General features: G+C 43.5%; 2 protein-coding genes across 2 annotated transcripts in view; one reads left to right on the top strand and one right to left on the bottom strand.

The window, feature by feature from the left end:
• ANKRD27 (ankyrin repeat domain 27) overlaps positions 1 to 7457 on the top strand; it is a 50518-nt gene extending 43061 nt beyond the window's left edge. Inside the window, exons 26-29 of the mRNA XM_066636786.1 lie at positions 1497 to 1596; positions 3455 to 3536; positions 5125 to 5197; positions 5879 to 7457. Of these exons, the coding sequence (XP_066492883.1) occupies positions 1497 to 1596; positions 3455 to 3536; positions 5125 to 5197; positions 5879 to 6154 (531 nt within the window). The 3' untranslated portion in view covers positions 6155 to 7457. The remainder of the gene's footprint in view (positions 1 to 1496; positions 1597 to 3454; positions 3537 to 5124; positions 5198 to 5878) is intronic.
• On the bottom strand, positions 6735 to 15998 carry PDCD5 (programmed cell death 5). Its single transcript, XM_066636787.1, has 6 exons — positions 15875 to 15998; positions 14581 to 14621; positions 13204 to 13265; positions 12266 to 12357; positions 11449 to 11520; positions 6735 to 9851 (listed from the first exon to the last, which is right to left on the bottom strand). The coding sequence occupies exons 1-6, from the start codon at positions 15938 to 15940 to the stop codon at positions 9810 to 9812; spliced, it is 375 nt and encodes a 124-aa protein (XP_066492884.1). The 5' UTR covers positions 15941 to 15998; the 3' UTR covers positions 6735 to 9809.
• Positions 15999 to 23681: the final 7683 nt, after the last annotated feature.

Raw genomic sequence — 23681 nt, 5'->3', positions numbered from 1 at the left:
CCAATCTGAGCCTCCACAGCTAATTAGGGTGTGGCAAGCACAGGTGCTGTGTCATTCAGCTGCTTGCAACTTTCCTTGAACCAAATAGTTGGCTATGCCTGAGCAGAGAGCTAACAGATTCTTGGAATGATGATAAACCTCCCAGCCAATCACAATTCTGAATCGGTGCCTGTTTATTTAAATGTGAAGTAATTGGTTCCACCTTTCACCTGAAATGATTATACTTGGGTACCCCATGCTACATGAATGTAGTAATTATTCACTTTAGTGTTTTGTGCACAGTTGGAACTAAATATACCTAGCATTCAGAAGTGGAAATGGCAAGAAATGACCAATTTAACTGTTCAGTGGTTTACTTAGGCAGTGAATTGAAAATGTTAAATATTTGTGATCTCCCATGTGGCTGTTCTTTTATATTATTTTAAATGAAAAATGAGAAGACTAGATATTAAATTTTAAAGGGTCTCCTGCCTTTTTCTTGTGTTAATGGCTCATCTAAACCAAACATGAAACTAAACAGCTGCAACAGAAAATAATCAAACACCTTTGCCCCATTTCTGTATATGCTTATTCATATTTGCTTGAGCATATGAGCTTCAGATTCTAAAGGTTCTCCTCTGGGAGGAGAAGTTGTCTCTCTTCTAGAGAAGGATTCTTCTCTAGCTTTTAGTTCTAAAAACTAGGACTTTTTAGTAAATTTGTCACTTGATTAAAAACCCAGTCTTTAAAAACCCAATCACTTGATTAAAGATCTATTTTTGCAGAGTGTAATGGTAGAATTCTGGACTGTTCCACTTCAGATTGCAGGTTGTAGGGGTGTCATATTTTTGAGTTCTCCCCCATGCAAAAATAATAAATCCTTACACTGAAATGGTGTCATTGAAAGCACTGATCTCAGAGGAGGAATTTCCTCTTGTGTGGCAGTGAAGTACAGTATCTCTTGAATTTGTAAACCCTTGCATTGAAAATTATTAACAGTTTAAAAGCTCAGTCACAACTACATCTGTCCAGTTAATCCAGTGCACCCCTTTAATGGATCAATCAATTAATGTGCTAAATGTTGAATCCCTGCTTTTAAAATCTGCTGGTTCTCTCTAAATTCAACTACAGATAACTCATCACTGAAAAATATATTCAAAGTTAAATGTTTTTAATATATTCAAAGTTAAATATATTCAAAGTTAAAGGGGGAAGGGATAATACAGAATAGATGTGTTCAATTAACATTGAGCCTCTTGATTTCACAAACTTCTCTGTGTTTCTATTTATTTATATGTGTGTATTGTACATATTTTTATCTTGGAAAATGGCTGTTACTTATTCTTCCTATCTCTGATGCATTCAGAAGTGAAACTCACAGCCTACTATTTACTGTGTACTTCATTCAGTGTTTTGAGAATTTCATTGTATTCAGCCTTGCTTTTAATGGTACCCTGAGATTTGTAATTAGTTTTTAATGGGGGGACCCCCCTTTTCTTTCACACCCCATTTTAAAGAATTCTAGAATCCTCAAGCTGTTACAAGCTGTCCTGATCTTAGAAGTGGGGGAACCAACAAACTGCAATACTCACATTGCTCAGAAGATCAGGAAAAAAAGTGAGTGTTAGTTTTTGAGTACTAGTCTAAAGTGGAAAGTAGAGCGCAGGGTCTATCCTACCAGCCTTTGGTCAAGGAAGCTCCTTTGCTGCTCAGATAAATGACATGGATTATGCTGGCAAACATCACCTTGATTCATGTCTTTTGTTCTGCTTGGAGCATCCCAGTAAGGGGCATAGTATTGGATGCTGTTAGGCAGGACACGGACTTCAGTTCACTTGTGGACCATTGGTTGATTTCCAGTGAACTGTTTAGCATTTGCAACTTGCTGGGATTCTTTCAAAGAATGTTGGACTAGGTGGGGTTCAGCTTGATCCCACAAGGCACTTATGAAGGGAGAGCATTTACTTAAGATCACTTAACACCAGGCGATCTCCCAATTAAATAAACCTTAGTTTATTAATCATATGGTTTTTCATTAGGGAATTTGCCAAGAAGTGCAACCTGTGGAGCCCAGTTGAGGTTGTTGAGCTCTTGTTGTTTCCAGGTTGTTGGAAGAGGTTGTAACGAAGAAATGCTATAGAAAGTGAGCTATGGGGATGACTGATGAAGGGAATTCCCACCACCTGTGGAAGAAGTGGCTGAAAGCACACTCCCCCACCTCCTTTGACAAATTTGGTGTGATGGACTGGCAACAACAAAACCTGCTTAAAGCATGCCGCAGTTTTAACATTAGATTTAAAAAACTGTCCGACAACCCAGCACCATGGCAGGCACTTTACCTGTGCCAAGTCAGGACCACAGGCCAACCTGGAACAAAGTTATGTGGAAAACAAAACTGGAACACACTTTCAGGTCCTCACCTGCCTATTGCAGAGAGATGTTACCTAACACACAGTGTGCCAATGCCTAGAGTTAGCTCAGTCTCAGAGAAGCTAAATAACTTTGTCTTCCCATTGTGTAAGCAGGGATGCTACCTGCAGATTAATTATTTCTAAGCTTTTTAAAGGAACATGATCTGGTGACCTTCCTCGGGATGGGCAAGGCTTTGGCTTTCTTTTTATAGTCCCCCATCACATACATAGTTCTCTATCCCTTTGCTTGCTACACTAAGTGGGAATGACTGATGGGACACAGCATTCTTGCTAATGCAGTTGGATCCCCAAGGCATGTTTTTTCACCAGTTGTTAGTGCATCCAGTACTAAGGAGGACATCTGCATTAATATTCCAGCAGATACACTATAAGAAGGCATTTTGGAAAGATCTGAGTGCTCAGGTCCTGTGGGTGATGGGGAGCAGAAAAGATACCACATTTAGTGGATTCCTGCTTCCCACCTGGTACTCTGCTCAATCCAAGCTTGTCGACTGCTACAGATTGTGATGTTAATGATACTAATGTAGGTAGTGTGGTTTGTACTATTCCGGTTACAGACTGGGCAAAACTATTTGGAATTGTTTTCATATGGGACTGGTCTTTACATGCATCCGGGTGCAGTGGTATAATCCTAGGGAGACTGAGTGAATTGTACCACTTCACTTTGCAGGTGCCATTTAAGTGCTTTGAAAAATCTTGCCAGAAAGGTTCTAGCTGGCCTCTGCTCTTTTAGTTTTCTGTCTGCAGAGATTTTTTTAAAAAGACACGGGGAGGGCATTAAAATGATACTCCCCAGACCTGCCATCTTTTCTCCCACCTCGTTCCCATCCTGTTTGATGTGTGAATTCAGCCACTGACCATATCTCTCCCAGCATTTTCAGGATCTTCAAATAACCAACATTGTTACCCTGCTCTGTCACACAATGTAGTCGCAACTTTAAAAAAATGGCTTAAAACAACTTTCATGTTTTCTGGATTCAGAATTGTGTGCAGGATTCATGGAAAGAAAAACGCCGTTTAATTTTTTTCTTCTTCTTCAACAGTCAGCTTTCAGTCTCCTGAGATAGCAGATGATCTCGTTGCCCGGCGGCTTCAGCTGGTCCAGTCGATCAACCAGTTTAACAAGTAAGGCTGAGAAATTTCCTCCAAAGTAGTTACTGATGATGTCGCAAAAGGAAAAGTTGTTATTGAACAGGCCTTGGCAAAGTAAGGGCTGAATCTGCAGCGTGTCCTCCAGTCGGTGAAGAGGAGCAGCACCGTACTGAGAACAGGGTGGTGGGCTGCATGTCTTGTAGTCTGGCTCAGTTACTCTTGCTTCAGCCATCGAATTTGACACATCATGGACGCTTAAGTCAGCATCTTTTGAGCTGTAAGATGAAGGAAGGAGAAAGGATAAAATAGTGAAAAACCTGCCTGATGGCATATTGCTGCTGTCTTCTTCCTCCAGTTCTCCGTGCAATGGCAAGGTCCTCTCTCCCATTAACCTATGCTACTTATTAAGTTCCCTACCGCAGTGGTTCTCAAAATTTCAGCACTGGGGCCCACTTTTTAGAATGAGAATCTGTCAGGACCCACTGCAAGTGATGTCGTGACCGGAAGTGACATCATCAAGCAGAATTTTTTACTATCCTAGGCTGCAGTCCTACCCACACTTACCCAGGGGTAAGTCCCATCGACTGTCATTGTTAAAAACTATAGAGTAGCTTGTTAAACGCATAGATGTGAAACATTTCTCCAAATGGAATCACATACCATGGGAGCATCAAGTCTAACTGATTAAAAATAAAATATTGAAATGAATGGGGACCCACCTGAAATTGGGTCAGGACCCAGCTAGTGGGTTCTGACCCACAGTTTGAGAAACACTGCCCTACAGGTTAACTGACATTCTTCATACTATTACTGTGACTCTCATGAGTAAGAGAGTAATATTAGGTATTGCCCTGTGCCCAAAGGGCTTGCCTGATTCAAAATTAGTTGGAGAAAACAAAATACAGTAGATGGCTTAAGCCAGCCATTTTCAACCAGTATCGTGTTCTTCCGCTCAAGTCTTCAGTGGTGAGACCAAGCCTGACCGTTCCTCGAAATTACTTTCTCTTTTGGCAAGTTGTGGAGAAGTACTGTAAGATTTATAGAAGTTGTTTGGACATTAAAGGTAAGATTGCCAATTAAAGGAACCTGAAAGAATTTTAACGAGAACTAGATGAAAGTTTCACTTATAGGTCAGAAGGAATGCAATGTGGGGAGTGTGTGCAGCAAGCATAGTGACGAAGAGATGCGTTTTGAAAGTTTCTGACTGCCAAATGGTCTCCAAGTGCTTTATTCTGATGTTTTTCTACTGATTGACTTTAACAATCATGATATCAGCAATTAACTAGTTCTGCTGAAAAATAAATTCCTTCTCCCCAGCCTCCTGTGTGCAGAGGATAGGGTTTACTGAGCTGCTGCAAGCTGGCCATCCCTGATTGAAGCAGGTAGAGATGGCCAGTGGTGCTTTGGAGAAATGTAAATGGCTTGGATTTGGTGTTTTGCAGGCTTAAGACTCCAAAGAGCATCTCATGACTCTTACCTCCCAGGAAGTTCAAGGTCAAGAACTTTCAAGTCAGTTCAGGCTGCTGCGGGGTGAAATATTGCCACCTAGTGGCTAGTGAAAGGTCCTGGTTTTCTTGTGGTGACTTGTGCTGAAATGCCATGATTTTGTTTTGTTTTCTAGATCAAAGTATTTGCGGAAAACTATAATGAGAGATAAGAGTGTCCCTAACTTTGATGATGAGTTACGGCACCAGGTAGGATAAAAGCTTTGAAGAAAACAAATATTGAAGTATGGTGTGATGGATAGTATGTAGGACTGGGACTGGATATACTTGAGTTCAGAACCTCCCTTAGTTGTGAAATTCCCTGGGTGACTTTAGGCTCCTCATGCTCTCTCAGCCTAGGCTCTTTCCACAAGGTTGTGAGGATAAATAAAATGAGACAATCCCTATGTACGCTATCCTGAATTCCCTGAGGGTAATACAGTGGGCTCTTGATATCCCGGGGGGGGGGCATCCCTTCCAGGACCCCCCATACCATATTCCACGGATAATGAAATCAGGGGGAGGGGGGATGCTAGCAAACCAGAAGTGGCTTCCATTCACAACCTGGAGGCCTTCTGAAGTGCAGAGAGATTGCATGCGACCTCCCTGCACCTCATAAGACCACCTAGACATGACTGAAAAGCACTTTCAGTCTCATCCAGGAGGTCCACTGAGGTCCTCCATCTGCAGTCTCTGCATCTGTGAATATTCAAATCTGTGGATGCTGAGCCAGGGATAAAACAGAGCCCACTGTATGCTGTACACAGCCCTGATACGTATTATTGATTACTCCTCTCCTGTATTTTTCAGATGTTTGCCTTAGCTATTATATGTCTGCCTTTGATAGAGAAACAAAGTCTAACTCATGCTTTTTTTTTTCCCTTTCCCAAGTTAGCTATTAAGAGCTTTGATAAGAGCAGGCTAAAACCTGTGGATCCTTTTGAGCAAAGCAGAGCTCATATCCTTGATGTCAGCAGGAAAGGTGAACCTGAAAAAGAGGACGACCTTACAACGGTGGTGGCAGCACCACCACCCAGAAGCAAACTAATGTATCGCAGACACACTGTTAACGTAGCCCTTTCCACAGCAGATGTCAGCGCCATCTGTGATTTATCCAGATCCAGAGATCCAAGTGTTTCCTCGGTAGAGGGCTGTTCTGATGACTGATGCTTTCAAAACACTCAACAAGGAAATGAGTTTGCTGCCAAGAAACAAAAGAACCAGGTGGCAGCAGTTCCACTCTCTTCCCACCAGGCATTAAAAAAGAATCAACAGATACTTGGAATCAAGGCTTTCCAAGTTGGATTAGAAGGCACCTTGGCAGGAAGTGGATCCCCCCTTCTACCCCCTGATGTGGTTTGCAAATCAAATTAAGTGTGATTCATATTGAGACATCAAAATGTTTAGATGTACTTCTGTTTTCTCATACGGCAAACTGAAGTTCTGTGGTCCTTCCAAGGCCCCCAAATTCTAGTTTCAAAATGCACTGGTTTGGTTTTTTTTGTTCTAAGGTATGCAGAGTCTCTGAAGAAACTGTAGTATGCTTGTGTTGTGAGGAGTAGCACATAAAACTTGATACAATATGCAGTTACCCAGTTCTTTACTTCACATTGATTCTATTAGCTATTGATAGCTGGACTTCAACATGGGAGATTCAAAATAACTGCATTTAACAAAAGGTACATTTTGTCTTATAGGGACAAAAGTGCAATTAAGAGCATTTTCTAAATACAAGCACAGCTGAAACTTATTCAGAATGTATTCATTTTATTAAGCATCACAAGTGAACAGACTTTTAAAATTCTCTATAGAGGTTACAGCCTAACTTTAAAATTACAAAGTCATTGCACAAGAAAGCAATTCTATTACATGCAATGAGTCTACTTGAAAAGGAGTTCCTTCATCAGTTTGGATGTCTGAGAAGTGGCTCAGTTGGCCACATCCAGAATTGATCCAGATTGAAACATCCAGATTGATAAGTAAATGCACATTTGGAGAGATGGGGTGTCAGCTTTAGTAAACATTCCATCTAATTTTTTTATTTAAGAGGCTCGAATTATCACTTGAAGTATAATAACTTTTAGTCAATTTCACATTTTGTTTTTATGTAATATTTGTATACAAAATCTTGGGTTTTTTTAGCAATTGTTTAATAACCTATTTTTGGGTAAAGTTGAATGGCCTGTCTTGATTTCTCTGTACAGAATGTTGTGTAGGCTATAGAGCCTTAGTCTGTTCCAGAAGGAGGACAAGAAGTATATTTTTCTACTAAATGATTGAGTTAATCTAATTTACTTATGTGCCTTGGATTTGTGCCAAATGATGGAAGAGAGAGAGAAAATAAATCTGTTTTAATGTGGTACTCCTATTTACAGGAAGCCATGGTTTTGCACTGTCTCCTTTTAAAGGAAACTTCTCATTGGTGTGGACCCTGTCTGTCAAGAGTATTAAAACAGCTTTGAAAAGCTTAGGACTGTTGCTTTTATTCTGATTTAAGCAGTACAGATCCATGACTATATGAAGATGTGCATAATTTTATAGTGTGATTGGAAGACCTACAATCATTCCAGTGTTGTGTTATTAAAATTAATGTGGGATTGCATGCATTAAATTGCTGCCTTGGAAATAGTAATGCTAGGGTCTGGCATCTCACTGTGGTTCTTTCCTTTTAAAGGTGCTTCTCATTGGCCTTTATAACATGCTAATTTAGGGCAAAATCCTATCCAGTTTGGCTCACAGAGTGGCACAACATAGTGTTATGTATGTTGATGTCACTATTTATAGCTTGGAGTTAGGTTGTAGGCATCCCCATCCATCATTACAGTAACTTGCCCAGTATGAGTGTATTCTATTCAGTTCCATAATTGCCATTCAAGATAAGATGTGACTATGAAAATCTCAAGTTCTTCATGAATGTTTTAATCACTTGAAATGCAATGGGGTTGGGCACAGCAACATGTGCTGATTTATCCACCCATGATTACCTAGCGTGCAGCACCATCAAGAGGCACAAGGAATGGTGGTGGCTCTTTATCCTACAGCAGAATGCATTTGCCCATTCAGTTTAATTTATAGACCAGAACCTGCTTGTCCCATGTCTGTAAATGTCTGGCTAGAGCATGGTGCTTCAACATGCACTTTTTGGCAGCCCCCCCCCAAAGCCCCACCACAGCTCCCCATTGCCTCCTCCTCCTCCAGCGGCTTTTTGATCTCCCTGTTGTGCCATTCTAGCTTTTCCTTCTCCGAAGATTGAAAAGCCTCACCTTACCTACTGCTGCCTCCTTCAAGTGAGCCTGCTGAATAACTTTGGCAGTTCAGAATGCATCATCATGTCACAGCCAATTACATTCAGGTCTTCCCGGCTGGGACATCATAACCCCACCCCAGGCTGCCAGAAATTGGGCTGCCCTGGTTTAGAGGCATAGGTAGGGCTTCTGTTCCAGCCTGTGTACAGGAACCTCTTTTGTACAGCTGAAGAAACAAAATATTGCTCGCTACAGCTCATTTTTTCTTTACCCAGAGGTTTTAATTTCAAAGAATATATATGCACATCACCTCCAAAAAGTCAGGAGATAAGCTGATGACCACCTTCTCCTTTTACATTCTGGCTTACATATTAGTTGGTACAGTATATTTATGAAACATAAATTGTATCCTCAAAACAAGAAGGCACAACATACAGTGGCATCATGCATGAAAGATGGTCACAGGGGCGGGCGGGCAACTGCCTACAGCATCCTTTTATTTGGAAAATAAGAGGTAGCTTGAGTAAGACAACTGGTTTTGTTTATGTAGTACTATGTTAGGTTGATACCATGAATACAACACAGCTGTGGTTAAACCCTCGTAAGTCCAATTGATTTTAACAGGAGAGAATTAAGTATGTGCTCAAATCTCCTATTGAGAACAACAGGATTTTGGAGTGCTTAACTTCAGCTGTATTGCTCCCAATGTTTGAAACATTCTTAACCATTAAACTAACTTATTTTGACACACAAACAACTTCTTAATGAAATACTTTCTCAAGCAGACCCCAATAATTCAACTTCATGATATATGAAGCCACATCTATCTATTGTTTTAATGCAACAATCCTCCAGAGAGATACAGAACCTCTCACAGACATGTAACTGTTGCTCTTCTTGTTTGGTTCCAAAAAGGATTTTTCTTCAGCAAACTGCAAGACGCGTTTCATAACACTTCCAAGCCAAATCTAAACACACAGGAGTTGCTCCTGATGCTATAAATTATGGCTAACATTAACCAAGATTAGCTTAACCAGAGATTTGAAACAGGTTTCAAAACCCTGATTAATCAGAGCTTGCTTTTATTTTGAGAAGGAGTGATGAGATTACTCTCAGGAGGGATTGGAAAGGAACCATGCAACTCAATGGCCTGCTCCTAATCTCTTAACCACAGTTAAGGGATGCTGTTGGGCGTAGCAACAGGCTCCACTCTCCCAATTTATATACTTGCAGTCCAGTCTTGTGGCACAACCCACGGTTGGACAAGCAAGACAAACATGCTGTTTACAGGTGCCAACAGCAGAGCAGCTTGCTAGATAGTGTCAAATGAAAGCTGAAGTCCACGAGACAGCAAGTGAAGTCTTATCTCTCCCAGGCCTTAAATATAAAAATGATCTAAGAAAACCATTTCACTTAATTTTATTATAACATGAGATCACTCATTTCCCCTCATATAAAAAGTGTGTACAGAAAAAAACTACGTAAACTTTTCATCTATGCTTCTGTCAGGTACATCATACTTTCCTTGACATCTTCCAGGCAATTTGAAGTTGGCGACCATCTTTATGTTCTACTACTTAATCTTCCTCATCAGAATCCAAAACTTTTCTTCTGTTGAACTAGGAATAAAATTATATGCAGGTTAAAACTGCAAAGGTGAAATTTTACAACTGTTTGGGGCAGAGTTTCATCAGTAGAGGCAATAGAGTTCCCCGTGATATGAAAATAGGTACAAATGACAGGTATAAAAAACATAGAAAGTATGCATCTGCTTATTTTAACATGAGACCTGGCCATTTCCTGGCTGCTTTCCTACACAATACTTTCAAAATGCACACAGAACAATTACTACTACTTGATTGTTTCTCTAAAGAATTTTCCCTCAGTACTGAAAATATTTCACACTGTCCTCTTAAACATTACAAATATCCCTCTATTCCAGGTGAGGAGGGGGCAGCAGGCTGAGGCACAGCTGTTTGTTCTCAGATGAGATTTGGAATATGAACCAAGAGTTTCCTGGCTCACAGTAGTCTTTCAGCACTATACTGTCCCTGTTGCAGTACGCAGCCGACGCCGCAGCTTCAGAGACTCAAGGTTAGGCAAGTACTCCCGGGAAATAACGAGCCACACGGCAGTGCTCCACCACCAGATGTTCTTTTACTTGAAGTATGTATAATAGTTACAGTTCAAAGGCAGTTTAGCAAGCAATCAGCACAGATAGCTCTCTTTCTCAATACTCTGATCACCAACCTCACCGACGTAGCTTCCCACAGACACTCCACATATCTCCCACACAGCAGCTTGCACAGGCTGTAATATATACTGGCACTGGCCAATGAGAGGTGGGCTACGATCTGGTGATCCTATGACTCACTGTCTGGTGACATGTCTGGTGATATGGTATTGCATCAGCCAATCCCACGATGCAACAGTGCTACACTATGTATGCAGGCCAAGACATCAGGGCCTAGCCTTGCTCTATCCAGCCTGTAAATTTTCTACAGGCCTGGGTCATATATCATATTATCTGAAGAAAGGATGGGGTAAGTTGCTTATATATTGAAAATGGCCATCTCAGTCTCCAAAGGGATTTTAAGTGAGCTGTTAAGGAAGAATTCCAGACCCCCATCTGAGTTTTTAGATCTTGCAAGTCCTGTGCTCTGCTCTCCCTTTTGTAAACCATCTGGGCAGAGCAGCCTCTGCAAAATTTCCATTGGCATCCCTTTGAAAGTCAGACTCAGCTATGAACATTCAGAGTCCCAGGCTGTGCTGATGCTAGTGGAGATTAGGAAGCCACCTCTATGTCATTGCTGAAACTTGCATTCTCTATGCTTAATAGCCACAGTAATCTCTTGATTTCCAATGCATACAGGAGGCAGAAGCTAAATTGCTTACAGCATTAAAAAACCCACTAAAATGAATTCTGAATTTAGGGCCATTTTCTATCAACAGTGTTGATAACTCTCCTTGCAAATTTTTCCTACCTAGTCGCACTTTCTGTGCATGTCAGGAATTATACATGCAATTTAAAATCAGCAAATGCTTGTCAATGACAGCAACATGTCTCTTACACAAATTGTACTGGTTTCCTCTTATTTTCTTTCAGGAGTATTATAAAGCAGTAGCCTTAGGAAACATACCTATGAAAGTTATTTCTGCTCCATATACACTACCAGCGTCATACAATAAATAGGTGTTAATTTTTAGATGTCTTACCTTTACTGTTGTTTTCTTCTCTGTCTGCTGACTCACTTTTTCAAGTATTTCTATCAACCCTTGTTCTGATACCTAGGAAGCAAAAAAAATACCCCCCTATAGAAAAAATGCATTTCTACAAAATTAATTGCATTGCCTCTTTCCTCTCCACCTCTCTATGCAATAGTAAACTTTTAACGTTTCCTTCTAAACAGTTTGGTATTGATTTTAGTAAAGTTCAGTCACAGTTCACACTGGGTTCATCCTGCACAGTTCATACTGCACAAATACAGTATGCTTCTGCTCATCCCAAACAGTACAGGGGTGGAAACAGAACTGGATAGCAAATAAAAACCAGCACCATTAACAGATCATTGCCATATTTTCCTCACACCATGTAAGAAATAGTTCATATAGTGAGTTGCTTGTGTTTTAAAACAAAACAGAGTTGGTTATTTGCAAACTATAGATGTTACAGAGCTGATCCAATTGCAAAATATAGATTTTTTAAATGTTTGCAGCAATTTTAGAATTACCAGTACTTCATATGTGCTGCGCTCCTAGCCTCACTTACTAAGAAGGAGTCACTGAACTCCTCAACAAAACTTATTTTCCAATAAACATTCATAGGATGTTAAATGGGCATAAGAAATGGATTGCTGATGCAGACCCAGAACAATCTAGCCCAGGGCATCTTACTAAATGATGGTCAACCCCAGAGTATCTTGTGCTCTCCCACTGAACAGGAAGCTTCAATTTAGTTGCAGATCTAGCTTCCATGAACCTGGCCTTACCAATGTTTCTGACATTAAGGGGGTATGATAAAGAATCTACTCACCTTTCCACCTAACTGTCCAAATCTTGCCATCTGTATAAGATAATTCTCAACCGCTTTTGCCTTCTCTGGCTTTACAAGTGCTAAATTACTTACTGCAAAACAAAAAATAGCAAACAGGTATTTTGTGATGTTAAATATAAGAATATCTCTCACAGATTACAAAAAGCACTCTGGGTTTTAATTCATGCCACTGAGCAAACAATCTTGAACTGAAAACGATGCCATTCTTATTCACTCTTTTAAAGAAGCATTAGTGGGATATTCCGAATCTTAGGAACAAGGCATCCAACTTTGATATTTTGGGGAAAGTGTATATAGTACTTGCTATACTACACTTCATTCAGGATGGTTACATTTCATTTCTGTGCCAACGTCTGTCTTGCACCTAGCAGAGACTAATCAAAGTAAATACAATTCTATGCACGCTTAATTACAAAATTACTGAATATGCTGGAGAGCTCTGCAAATTTATTTATCATTTGAAATAAACCACATTCTGCCTGACTCACCCCAGGCAGCCCAGGGTGGCTAACAGCAGAAAAATTAAAAAAAAAACACACACACACCACCCTAAATAGCAATGCAATACAAAGTAGGGACACAAAAACACACAAGGCACCATCCCCAAAGCCACAACTGGCCACCCAAACACAACAGCTGTGCATTAACAATGTCTGAATTAACCTTCAGACAATTAATGTCTGAATGAACCTTCGGAACAACGTTTGACAGTTGCCCCACACAATGCTTGTCCCCAAATCCACTAGGAAAGAGACTGTCACGACAGTCAGTTTTTACAGGTTGTGATGTGCTGAAGAACACCTATAGCACTGTCCTCTTTTCCTCAGTGGAGATAACTTTGTGAAAGAGGCAAGACTGATTGAGGAAGGACAAAGAGGAGTTCTAAAAGTTGACAGGAAAACAACATGGATGCTTACATCGGGCACGAGCTGCTTGATCCAGAACTTGAGCCAAAATATTATTTCTCATTTCTGCCTCCCTGCAGTAGTAGTAATAATAATAATAATGAATTATACAGCAAAAAATTACAGATTCAAAAGTATCTAACATAGCACCTTGCAAGTCAGGAAAGACTCATCATCTCATATGACAAAATGAGCTTTGTCTTTAGAGGTTTCACTGCTACACAAATTATTGTGTTGATTAATTATATGAACTGGCACTGGACTTAAGCACACATTAAAAGGAGTAACACATCCCCAAGTACCATTTGACACGTGCCTGAGGTGAGAACATCTCGCCACCCCAGTGGATTGTTTCAGCCTCATATTTCTCACATCTCATGACTACAGTTCAGCAAATTCTGTACTAAAAAAAGGAAACCCAAGATGGAAGTTCCTATTTATAGATGCTCACCAGTGCAAGCTTTTGGATCAGGGCAACTCTCTACTGCAAAACACTGCCTTTCTGCAGGGTGCTCATAACTAATCACAGCAATTTCATTTATTATTTACTGGAAGAGAGACTCCAACTATAAAAACATGCATCTTGGTCAGTTTCAGAAATTATTCATAAATCAATACCAAACCCCTCACACAGTGTTTTTATCCAACACTTATTTTTTGGCTATTAAGCCATTTTTGTCCAACGCTGCATATACGCAACAGGGATAAAATGTGTACGTCTGTGGGTTGGACAGAAATGGGTTAAAACCCCATTTTTTTCCTTTGAATTTGCTTCTTATATACAATCCCTGCTTTTTCTGCCAACTGCAACAGAGAGTGACTTACAGGGCCAGAACAGAAATGATATTGGGTGATCCACTGCCTGGCCTTACTTTCTTCCACTTTAAAGTAGGCACAAGTTCCAAACAGAGTGTTGTTGATGGCAAACATGTTTAACCCTTTACTTGTACACTATTTTCTGCATTTAAATGCCCCCTCCCAACAGCTCTTAGATTGACAATGGGAAAAAAAGTCAGATATCCTTGTTGTTTCCATAGTTTCCCCTCCCCCAGGGCTAACAACACCCTGAAAGGGAGAGGAAGAATTTAAATCCGAGAATCACTTAGAGATAATACAGAAGACTGTTCTGCTTGATCAGAGCAGCAGAAGAGCATCCAGCAATCATATTAGGCCTAACATCATAGTAAGATTTCCTTTCCAATTATTTCTTTAGTACTGTTCCCTGCTGCTCCTTTAAGCAAACCTCCTCCATCGAACAATATCAGAGCTCCTTTGGTTGCTTTAAAGTAAAGTCAACCTACCAGGAGATCAAATTTCAGACTTCCCAGGATGCCTGTCCATTTAGATCCCTACTATACTATTACTGAATGAAATAAGGCCATTCCATACCTTTGTTTTGCTTCCTGTTGTGCAATGTCACTGGAAGGATCCTGAAATGGTGAGAAAAGGTTAAAAACTATGCTGGTAGTAAACTGGAATGGCAACTGGATGGAGCGAAAACATTGCACACCCTTACAAGGGCTGAATTTGGCTCTCAAGCTGACAGTGCTTCCAACATCACATTTCTATTTAAATGTATTTTATTTTATAAATCTTAATCATGTCACGTCCCTTCTATAATGGCCCTTTTCATAAAGTCACAAACACTGAAGCCTTTCCTCACAAGAAAGCTGCCACAGACCCTGTGATCATATTGGACATCATGCACTTTTCCCAATATGAAATCCTTCTTGGGCTGTGGTGCTGGAACCACATGCACAATTCCAAATGCAACAAGCTTGCAGATTTATAGAGAGCAGTGGGTCCCAAACTGTGGGTCAGTACTCACTGGTGGGTGGTCTGACCTGATTTTTATTGAGTCATCAAGGGGTGAGGAAAAGATCAGATAACTAATTGCCTCAGGCACTGAGGCTATTCAAAAATCAGATACTGTACCTGCTAATTGCCCTGCAAGCAGCTGAGCTCCTGAAGTTTGCAAACATGTGTAAATATAGGAAGATAAATATTTGAGGTTCTTTTTCCTGGCTGTTATTTATTTAATAAATAAAAGAGGAACACCTCGACGCAGTGGGAGGTGTGCAAGCACTCACAGCCATGTGCTGGGGAGGCAGGTGAGGCACAGCCTCCCCACTGGAGTCCTTTGAAAAGCACCACCGCTGTGGGAGGCGTGCAAGCACTCACAGCCATGTGCTGGAGAAGCAGGTGAGGCAGAGCCTCCCCACTGGAGTCCTTCGAAAAGGGCTTCGCACGTGGGTTGTGTGTGCTTGCACGCCTCCTGCGGTGGTGGCGCTTTTCAAAGGACTGCAGTGGGGAGGCTCTGCCTCACCTGCCTCCCCACCCACTGCACATCCCTGCTAGACATTAATAGACTATCAGCAGCCCCACACTCGACCCTTCTCTTACTGGCCCAGCACAGCCTTCCACGCTGCTGCTCTCATGGCAGCCCTTCTCCCCGTGTGCAGAAGAGCAGCTGCCAGAGGAGGCGGAGCCCGGCCAGCCCCTCCAGCCCCGTCCCTGAGGAGCTGCCTTTCTGCGCGCAGGGGCTGTGGTCCCTGGGGGGAGGGGCTTCGCTTCGCGTGAGCCCTCCCCCCCGGAGGAGTGGTGCAGCCCACTCACGCTGAGAGGGGGGCTTCCCCACCAGGCCGGAGGGGGTTTTCGCGGCCCGGCTGCCCGCCCTCCTCACCCCATGCTTGGCTTGCAGCTCGGCCAGCCTCTGCTTGCGCAGCGCCTCCAGCTCCTCGTCCGCCATCGCCGCCGCTCCTTCAGGCCCTGCGCGCCACCGTTCTCCGCGCTATGCGCATGCGCCGAAGCCCTCCAGACAGCACCAATCCACCGCCGTTTGGAGACTGCGGCAGCCAGTCGAGGGGGAGCCAGCCGAACGCCGACGACGTCGATTGGAGAGGTGTGAAGGCTGGAACGCTGCACGTCCGCTGGCTGTGCAGTCCTAGGCACGTACTTACCTGGGAGTAAGCCCCATGCAGCACAGTGGGGCTTACTTCTGAGTAGACATGCAAAGGCTTGCACAGTTGGGCTGCAATCCTATGCACACTTACCTGGGAGTGAGCCCCATAGAGCACAGTGGGACTTACTTCTGAGTAGAACTGCATAGGATTGCGCCGTTAGGCTGCAGTCCTAGGCACACTTCCCTGGGAGTAAGCCCCATATTGCACAGTGGGGTTTACTTCCGAGTAGACATGCAAAGGATTGCATAGTTGGGTTGCAGTCCTAGGCATACTTACCTAGGAGTAAGCCCCATTGAAATCTCTGGAGGGCCAGAGGGTAGTAGACATGTACTTCTGAGTAGACATGCAAAGATTGCACACTTACCTGGGAGTAAGCCCCATGGAGTACAGTGGGGCTTACTCCTGAGTAGACACACAAAGGATTGCACAGTTAGGCTGCAGATCCAGACACCATCCTATCCCAAGCAGGCCGGATAAGGGATAGCCAACCAGTGTGACTGGCAAATCCCACCTCTTCCACCAGAGACAACAGCTGTGCAGAGGGGTGGGAGGCTTGTTCCCCAGTTAGGGCTTTGCTCTGCACCCTCCTTCCCCTAACCATGCCTTTCCTGAAAGGCCTGGCACATTCACAGGACACGTAGGCTAGGCAGGGCAGTGCCATGTAGTCACCATGGTAGTTGGGAGCCAAGGACTGTCTGCCATACCGCAAAAAGTACCACGAACTGTAAAGCACTGCTTCAGTAGAGGACAGCTGCACACAACTGTAATATTTCCCTTGCTGAAGGCAAGAGAGAGGATCTCCTCTGTGGGGTGCCTTGCTTGTGGCACTCCCTACTGGTGGAGAAAATGATGGTTCTGATCATTTCAGTGGCAGCTGTAACTCATCTTGGTCATCTCCTGATTGGTCAGGCTAAAATAAATAAGGCTGCAGTCCTATGCACACTTTCCTGGGAGTAGGGTGCATTCAAACTTACTTTTGAGTAGCCATACATAGACTGAAGGATGCCAACAACATAGGATTGCATTGTAAATCAGGGGGTGGACAAACTTTCAACTTTAGAGATCCTGGACTTTTAACAATTATATAAAAGAGGGACTTTCAGCAGGTGCAGCTTATCATCTCACAGATGGGTCTTCAAGGTACATAGACTTGCAACTGTAATCATGAGAACTAGTAATTTGTATTTTTAAGAATCGCAAATCATTGGATTCCAGATTCCATGCCCCCATTGCTGTCTTACGTATGCCTGGAGTAAACACTCTGGATCAGAGTGAGAGAGAAACTAGACTCTTATTTTCTTATTTTCTATTTACAAACAAAGGAGGTGTGGGAAAAAAGATTAGTAGGAGAGAAATGTTTTCCCCAAAGTGAGAAAGAATCTTGTAGTACCTCAATGTATCAATCGATTAATCTTTAGGATGCTACAAAATCTTTGTTGTTTTTGCCGCAACAGCCTGATCCTGTGGGGCAGGGAAGCAGTACCAGATCTCTTCAGGTAAGGGAACAAATGTTGCACCGAGGTGGGCCTAATGGGTCTCCCTGGATCAGTGCCAGCTACTGAGCTGGTGCAGACCCAAGAAGATGTGTGTTGGATTTCCTGGCCCAGGAGGGGGCCAGGATATGGCAGGCAGAGACTGCCATCGTCTCTGCCCCCCTCCCTTACCTGTTCCTCTCCTCCCCCACCTAATTCTGCCCCCTTCCTGCCATCCCCCTGCCCTGAACTGCCTTGCCACTAGTTGGTGACTGTACTTGCTGCTGGGAGCTCGTGGTAGCCATCTTCCAGCGATGAGGCCCAGCACAGACTGATGCTGGGCTCAGCGCTGGTGGCATGCCAGTACCACTGGCATAGAAGTGCCTTACGGCACTTTTTGTAACAGTTGGGTCAGTGGAGCCTGTGCTCTGTCACCACAGCCAATAGAATTGGGCCCTCAGGCCAGAGCTCTTGTGCAATGCTTTATTCCAGTGTTTCTCAAACTGTGGGTTGGGACCCACTAGGTGGGTTGCAGTTTCAGCTGGGTCCCCCATTCATTTCAAAATTTTATTTTAAATATATTAAACTTGATGCCACCATGGTATGTGACTGCATTTGGGGAAATGTCACACATCTGTACTTTTAACAGGCTGCTATGTATATGCTTTTAACTATAATAGTAAATGGGACTTACTCCTGGGTAAGAGTGGTTAGGATTTCATCCTGGGATTGTTAAAAATTTTCCTGCTTGATGATGTCCCTTTTGGTCATGACATCACTTCTGGTGGGTCCTGACAGATTCTCATTCTAAAAAGTGGGTCCCCGTGCTAAAAGTTTGAGAACCACTGCTGTATTCTGAAGGATCTGGGAAAATAAAAATGGGCATTTTATCACCAGCTGAGGGTGCTCTAGTTCTACCAAATGTGTTAAGTCTGCTCTGGAGGGTATAAAGCAACAAATGCAACCATCAGATGTCTCTGCTATGAGGATGCAGTGTGTCCTCCCAGATGAAGCTTTAATCTGTAGCGCACATCTTTGCTGCTGTAAATTCATGCTCCATTATTCCACCATATGCTTTGATTCTCCTTGAAAACGCTGCAGTCATCTCAGCATCTTGTTCTGGAAGGGAATCTCAGCAGGCTCCGTTGCATGTCGTTTTTGTGCACCCTTTCAAGAGTACACCTTAACAAGTTGTCTTTACACAAGTCTATTAGTCTGTGAAGGATGTTGTTTAAAAAAGACAACAGCAAAGAAGTTGGCACCAATTACAACTATGGGATGAGCTTCAGATGAACTTAAAAAAAGATCTGCTGAATCAGGCAAACATCTTTCTAGTCCAGTGTCCTGTCCCCAATGGTGGCCAGCCAGATACCTCCAAGAAACCCATTAATAGGACATGAATGTCACCAGCACCTGGGATTCAGAGGTATGTAGTATAAGGCAGCTATCACTTCTAGCTGCCACTGAAAGACCCATTCATTAATTTTTCTAAGACTTGCTATATAGCAGCGGTTTTCAAACTGTGGGTCTGGGACCCACCAGTGAGTCATGACCTAATTTTGAGTGTTTTGTAAAAATGACAGGGCAGGTTAGGCTATGTCCATCAAAGGGTAAACAAGCTGCTACTTGGGAGTGGGGAGCACCGCTGTCCAATCAACATTATAGCCACACCCCTTGGCATTTATAAATCAGACAGCAGCCTCTAGAACCTCTAAAAAGTTTGAGAACCACTGCTATATAGGACAAGCTGCCTTCTACTGAAGCGACAATCCTATCGCACACTTTCCTGGGAGCAAGCCCCACTGAACATAATGGAACTTACATTTGAGTAGACCCACTTGGGATTGGGCTGCAAGTGGGGCCATCTAGTTCAGTATTGTCTACATTGATTGGTATTGGCTCTCCGGAGTTTCAAGCAGTGGTGTTTTCCAGCCTTATTTGGGAATGCCCAAACTGAACCTGGAACCTTTCGCATTTAGAGCAGATTCCCTACCAATGAACTACAACCCCTCCCCATGTCACAAGACAGTGGGCGCCAACTAGAAAAAGTCATCTGAGTAGCTATCACCCACGTCCAACGTGGCTGCAGATTTTATTTCTTTCCAAGATTTGCTTCCTGTTTTTGAACAGGTTACCAGTTCACCAGAGGAGCTGTCCTGGCAGTGGTACTCAATAGCCACCTTTGAAGTCAGTTATGCGTTCAGTGTGCACCAGATTGTGCACCTCGGTCTTGTGCATCTTTCCCAGGGCAGTGCAAGTAGTCAAGCAGGTCAGGTGCAAGCCCATCTGAAGGCCCAGCTGACTGGGCCAACCTCTGAATCCCACCCACCCCCCAGTATTGCCACCAGCAGGAAAACAGTTCAGAGACTTTCACCACAACTGTGCCTGGAATTCAAACTGGAATTTGGAGCATCCCCCAGAAGCCCCTTCAACATGTAGGATCTCTCAGGGATGCTTCATTGGCTGGTAGGGAGGAGGGAGCTGCCACTGCTGAAAATTCCATCTGTTTGTGTATGAGAAGGATGGAAGGGAAGAATTTTGCCTGCCTCGGTTGCCCAGTGCCTGCTATCATGCCCCCTGCTGATAAACCTGGGAGCGGAAAGGGGCCCAGTGTGACAGGGAGCTCAGTTTTGTCCCAGGGCCCCTAGCAGCCTGGTCCCAGTGCAGTGACAGGACCATTGCATCCTGGACACTTGTGTCCCAGTCAAATGTCCCAGTTTTGGGTGTTTGCAGTCATTCTTTTTCCATACCAGACATCTGTGTCCCAATAGATGTATATTTTATTCGATGTACTTTTTAATTTTTAAAACACAAAGGTAGAGTTAGGGCTGGGATAACAGGTATAGAATATATAACCTGGGGTTCATTGTCCAATTATAGTGGGCTGCAAATGACTATTGCAGAAGCGCACGTAGCCTCTGGGACACCAAGTGCCTCGGGAACAAAGTGCCAGGTAAGGCACAGCAAGTTTAGCATCTATGCGAGTTCAGCAGCAGGGCGAGGAAGCCAGGGCCCCAGATACTGCCCTTTCTCTTCCCTTGAGAAGAGGGCTGCTAACCAGTGTAGGGTTTTTAAGTACCCTTAAACAGAAACAAACAAAATTTAAAAAGCTATGCAGTCAGACAGCCAGCAGCAGGGTGGGGGCTATCCAGTGTTTTGCATCAAGTGCCACATGTATGACTATATGCCTCTGGGGCATAAGTCATGGGTGTGTCCTTGGTGCAAGGAGCTCCAGGGACTCAGGGAATGCGTCCGCTCCCTTGAAGCCTTGGTGGGCTCCACAGTCAGGGACAGGTCCTCTCCTGGATTGAGACCTGGTTGAAGACCAGGAAACAGAGAGTGGGTGTCAATGGGCAATTTTCACAATGGAGAGAAGTGAAAAGCGGTGTGCCCCAAGGATCTGTCCTAGGACCGGTGCTCTTCAACCTCTTCATAAATGACCTGGAGACAGGGTTGAGCAGTGAGTTGGCTAAGTTTGCAGACGACACCAAACTTTTCCTAGTGGTGAAGACCAGAAGTGATTGTGAGGAATTCCAGAAGGATCTCTCCAAACTGGCAGAATGGGCAGCAAAATGGCAGGTGCGGTTCAATGTAAGTAAGTGTAAAGTCATGCACATTGGGGCAAAAAATCAAAACTTCACATATAGGCTAATGGGTTCTGAGCTGTCTGTGACAGATCAGGAGAGAGATCTTGGGGGGGTGGACAAGTCGATGAAAGTGTCGACCCAATGTGCGGCGGCAGTAAAGAAGGCCAATTCTATGCTTGGGATCATTAGAAAAGGTATTGAGAACAAAACAGCTAATATTATAATGCCGTTGTAGAAATCTATAGTAAGGCCACACCTGGAGTATTGTGTCCAGTTCTGGTCACCGCATCTCAAAAAGGATATAGTGGAAATGGAAAAGGTGCAAAAGAGGGCAACTAAGATGATTGCTGGGCTGGGGCACCTTCCTTATGAGGAAAGGCTACGGCATTTGGGCCTCTTCAGCCTAGAAAAGAGGCACCTGAAGGGGGGACATGATTGAGACATACAAAATTATGCATGGGAAGGATAAAGTGGATAGAGAGATGCTCTTTACACTCTCACATAACACCAGAACCAGGGGACATCCACTAAAATTGAGTGTTGGGAGAGTTAGGATAGACAGAAGAAAATATTTCTTTACTCAGTGTGTGGTTGGTCTGTGGAACTCCTTGCCACAGGATGTGGTGATGGCATCTGGCCTGGATGCCTTTAAAAGGGGATTGGACAAGTTTCAGGAGGAAAAATTCATTACGGGTTACAAGCCATGATGTGTATGTGCAACCTCCTGATTTTAGAAATTGGCTATGTCAGATGCAAGGGAGGGCACTAGGATGCAGGTCTCTTGTTGTCAGGTGTGCTCCCTGGGGCATTTGGTGGGGCCGCTGTGAGATACAGGAAGCTGGACTAGATGGGCCTATGGCCTGATCCAGTGGAGCTGTTCTTATGACTAGGACACAAAAAAGCCCAGATGCAAACATCCAGGGACACCAATGAGGGATTCATTTGACCAGGACACAATTGTCCAGGATGCAAATACTCTAGTACACCTCCCTCAAGCACTACCCCTTCCTCTCCAATCCGCAGGCCTTCCAAGCAGACAACCAGAAACTATCCAACAGCCACTTTCAAGCTTCCCATATGTCTCCTGCAATGCTACAGCAGGGTGGCCATCTGTGGCCTCCGACCTTGCTATTAAGCCCAGCATTAACACCTCTCAACAGATGCCTGGAAAATCTGGAGAGAAGCAAAAGGGTGGCAATGCTGGACTTAATTGTGTGTTTGGAGGCTAAAGATCAGTGCCTTCCCATGTGATTACAGGCACCGTGAAAGCAGACATTAAGTGGCTATCATGTAGTTCCTGGGAATCCGAACCTGCTCACAGCTTCATTGGTAGCCACAGTGGATGTGGAGCACAGGGCTTTAATTTCAAGATGCAGTCAAGTAAGAGACACAACAGCCGTTGGGTAAATCGGCCGTGCACATTGGCTGTGTGCAACAGAGAACTGTTTTGGTTTTTTTTTTGCATATGCACAGCCAGACAGAATTACAGATTTAGAACAGCCGCTCGTCTTCAAATTAAAGCCAAGCAGCTTTAGCCTATAGTTTAGCTCCTTCTCTGTCACTGTAGTTGCGCTCATCGTGAGCAGCTTGTGTTTAATATCTTGAAAAACACGTGGATCAGTGAGGCATAGGCACTCGGCACATATATGGGAGCTGTCGCCCAGCAAGGATTACAGTTTAGCATAAATCGGGAAGATACTTAGCACTGCTGTTGCCGTCTATGTCATTGGATAAAGAGCTGTATGTATGTTATCTCAGTGGGCCTTTGGATGCACCTGTAATTATACCTGCAATTTATTATTAAATAAATATTATTAAATATTATATTATAAATACAGGGGTGTGCTGCTTAACCACCATTCGCTTAATGACGGACTGCATATATGATGGTGGTCAAATATATGATGGTGGCCTCCAGATGCATGATGCTGCCCCCTCCCATTCAGCAGTGCAGCAGCTGCCACTGCAGCTCTTCTCCCAAACCTTAGGATCAAAAAGAAAAGGGGAAGACACTTTAGCTTAGCAGCCTTCTGTCTGCCACCCAGATACAGGTGGGCACCTGAGGCGACGGCATCAGTTGGCCACATGAACGGGCCAGCCTATGCTCTCCCTATCTTTTGTTTATATTTTGCACATGAAAAATGTCTGCAAGCACCAATAGCACAGCAGCCCCGATTCAGAGAACGGTGCACCAAGGTCTAGTTGAAATAAATGGGACATATTCATTGTGACTAGCTTAACTTCCTCTTGGAATTGATTAACTTTCCTTGGGGTATGACTAGGCAAGTGCCACAGACTAAGAGAAAGAAGAAGAAATTCTTGTGACTGGCAGCAGAGTCAGAGACTCTCTTCAATGAGCTACAACTGGCAGAAAATTGCATTGTTCTTTGTTCTTCACTATAATAACAGCCATCCCAAAATGTCCAATTGAACTTACAGCCCAGTCCTATTCAGAGGAAGTGCTGGAA

Source organism: Tiliqua scincoides, chromosome 9 (genome assembly GCF_035046505.1).
Source record: "Tiliqua scincoides isolate rTilSci1 chromosome 9, rTilSci1.hap2, whole genome shotgun sequence".
Taxonomy (NCBI): domain Eukaryota; kingdom Metazoa; phylum Chordata; class Lepidosauria; order Squamata; family Scincidae; genus Tiliqua; species Tiliqua scincoides.
The sequence above is the reverse complement of the archived record's forward strand: the minus strand, read 5'-3'. Positions and strand labels throughout refer to the sequence as shown.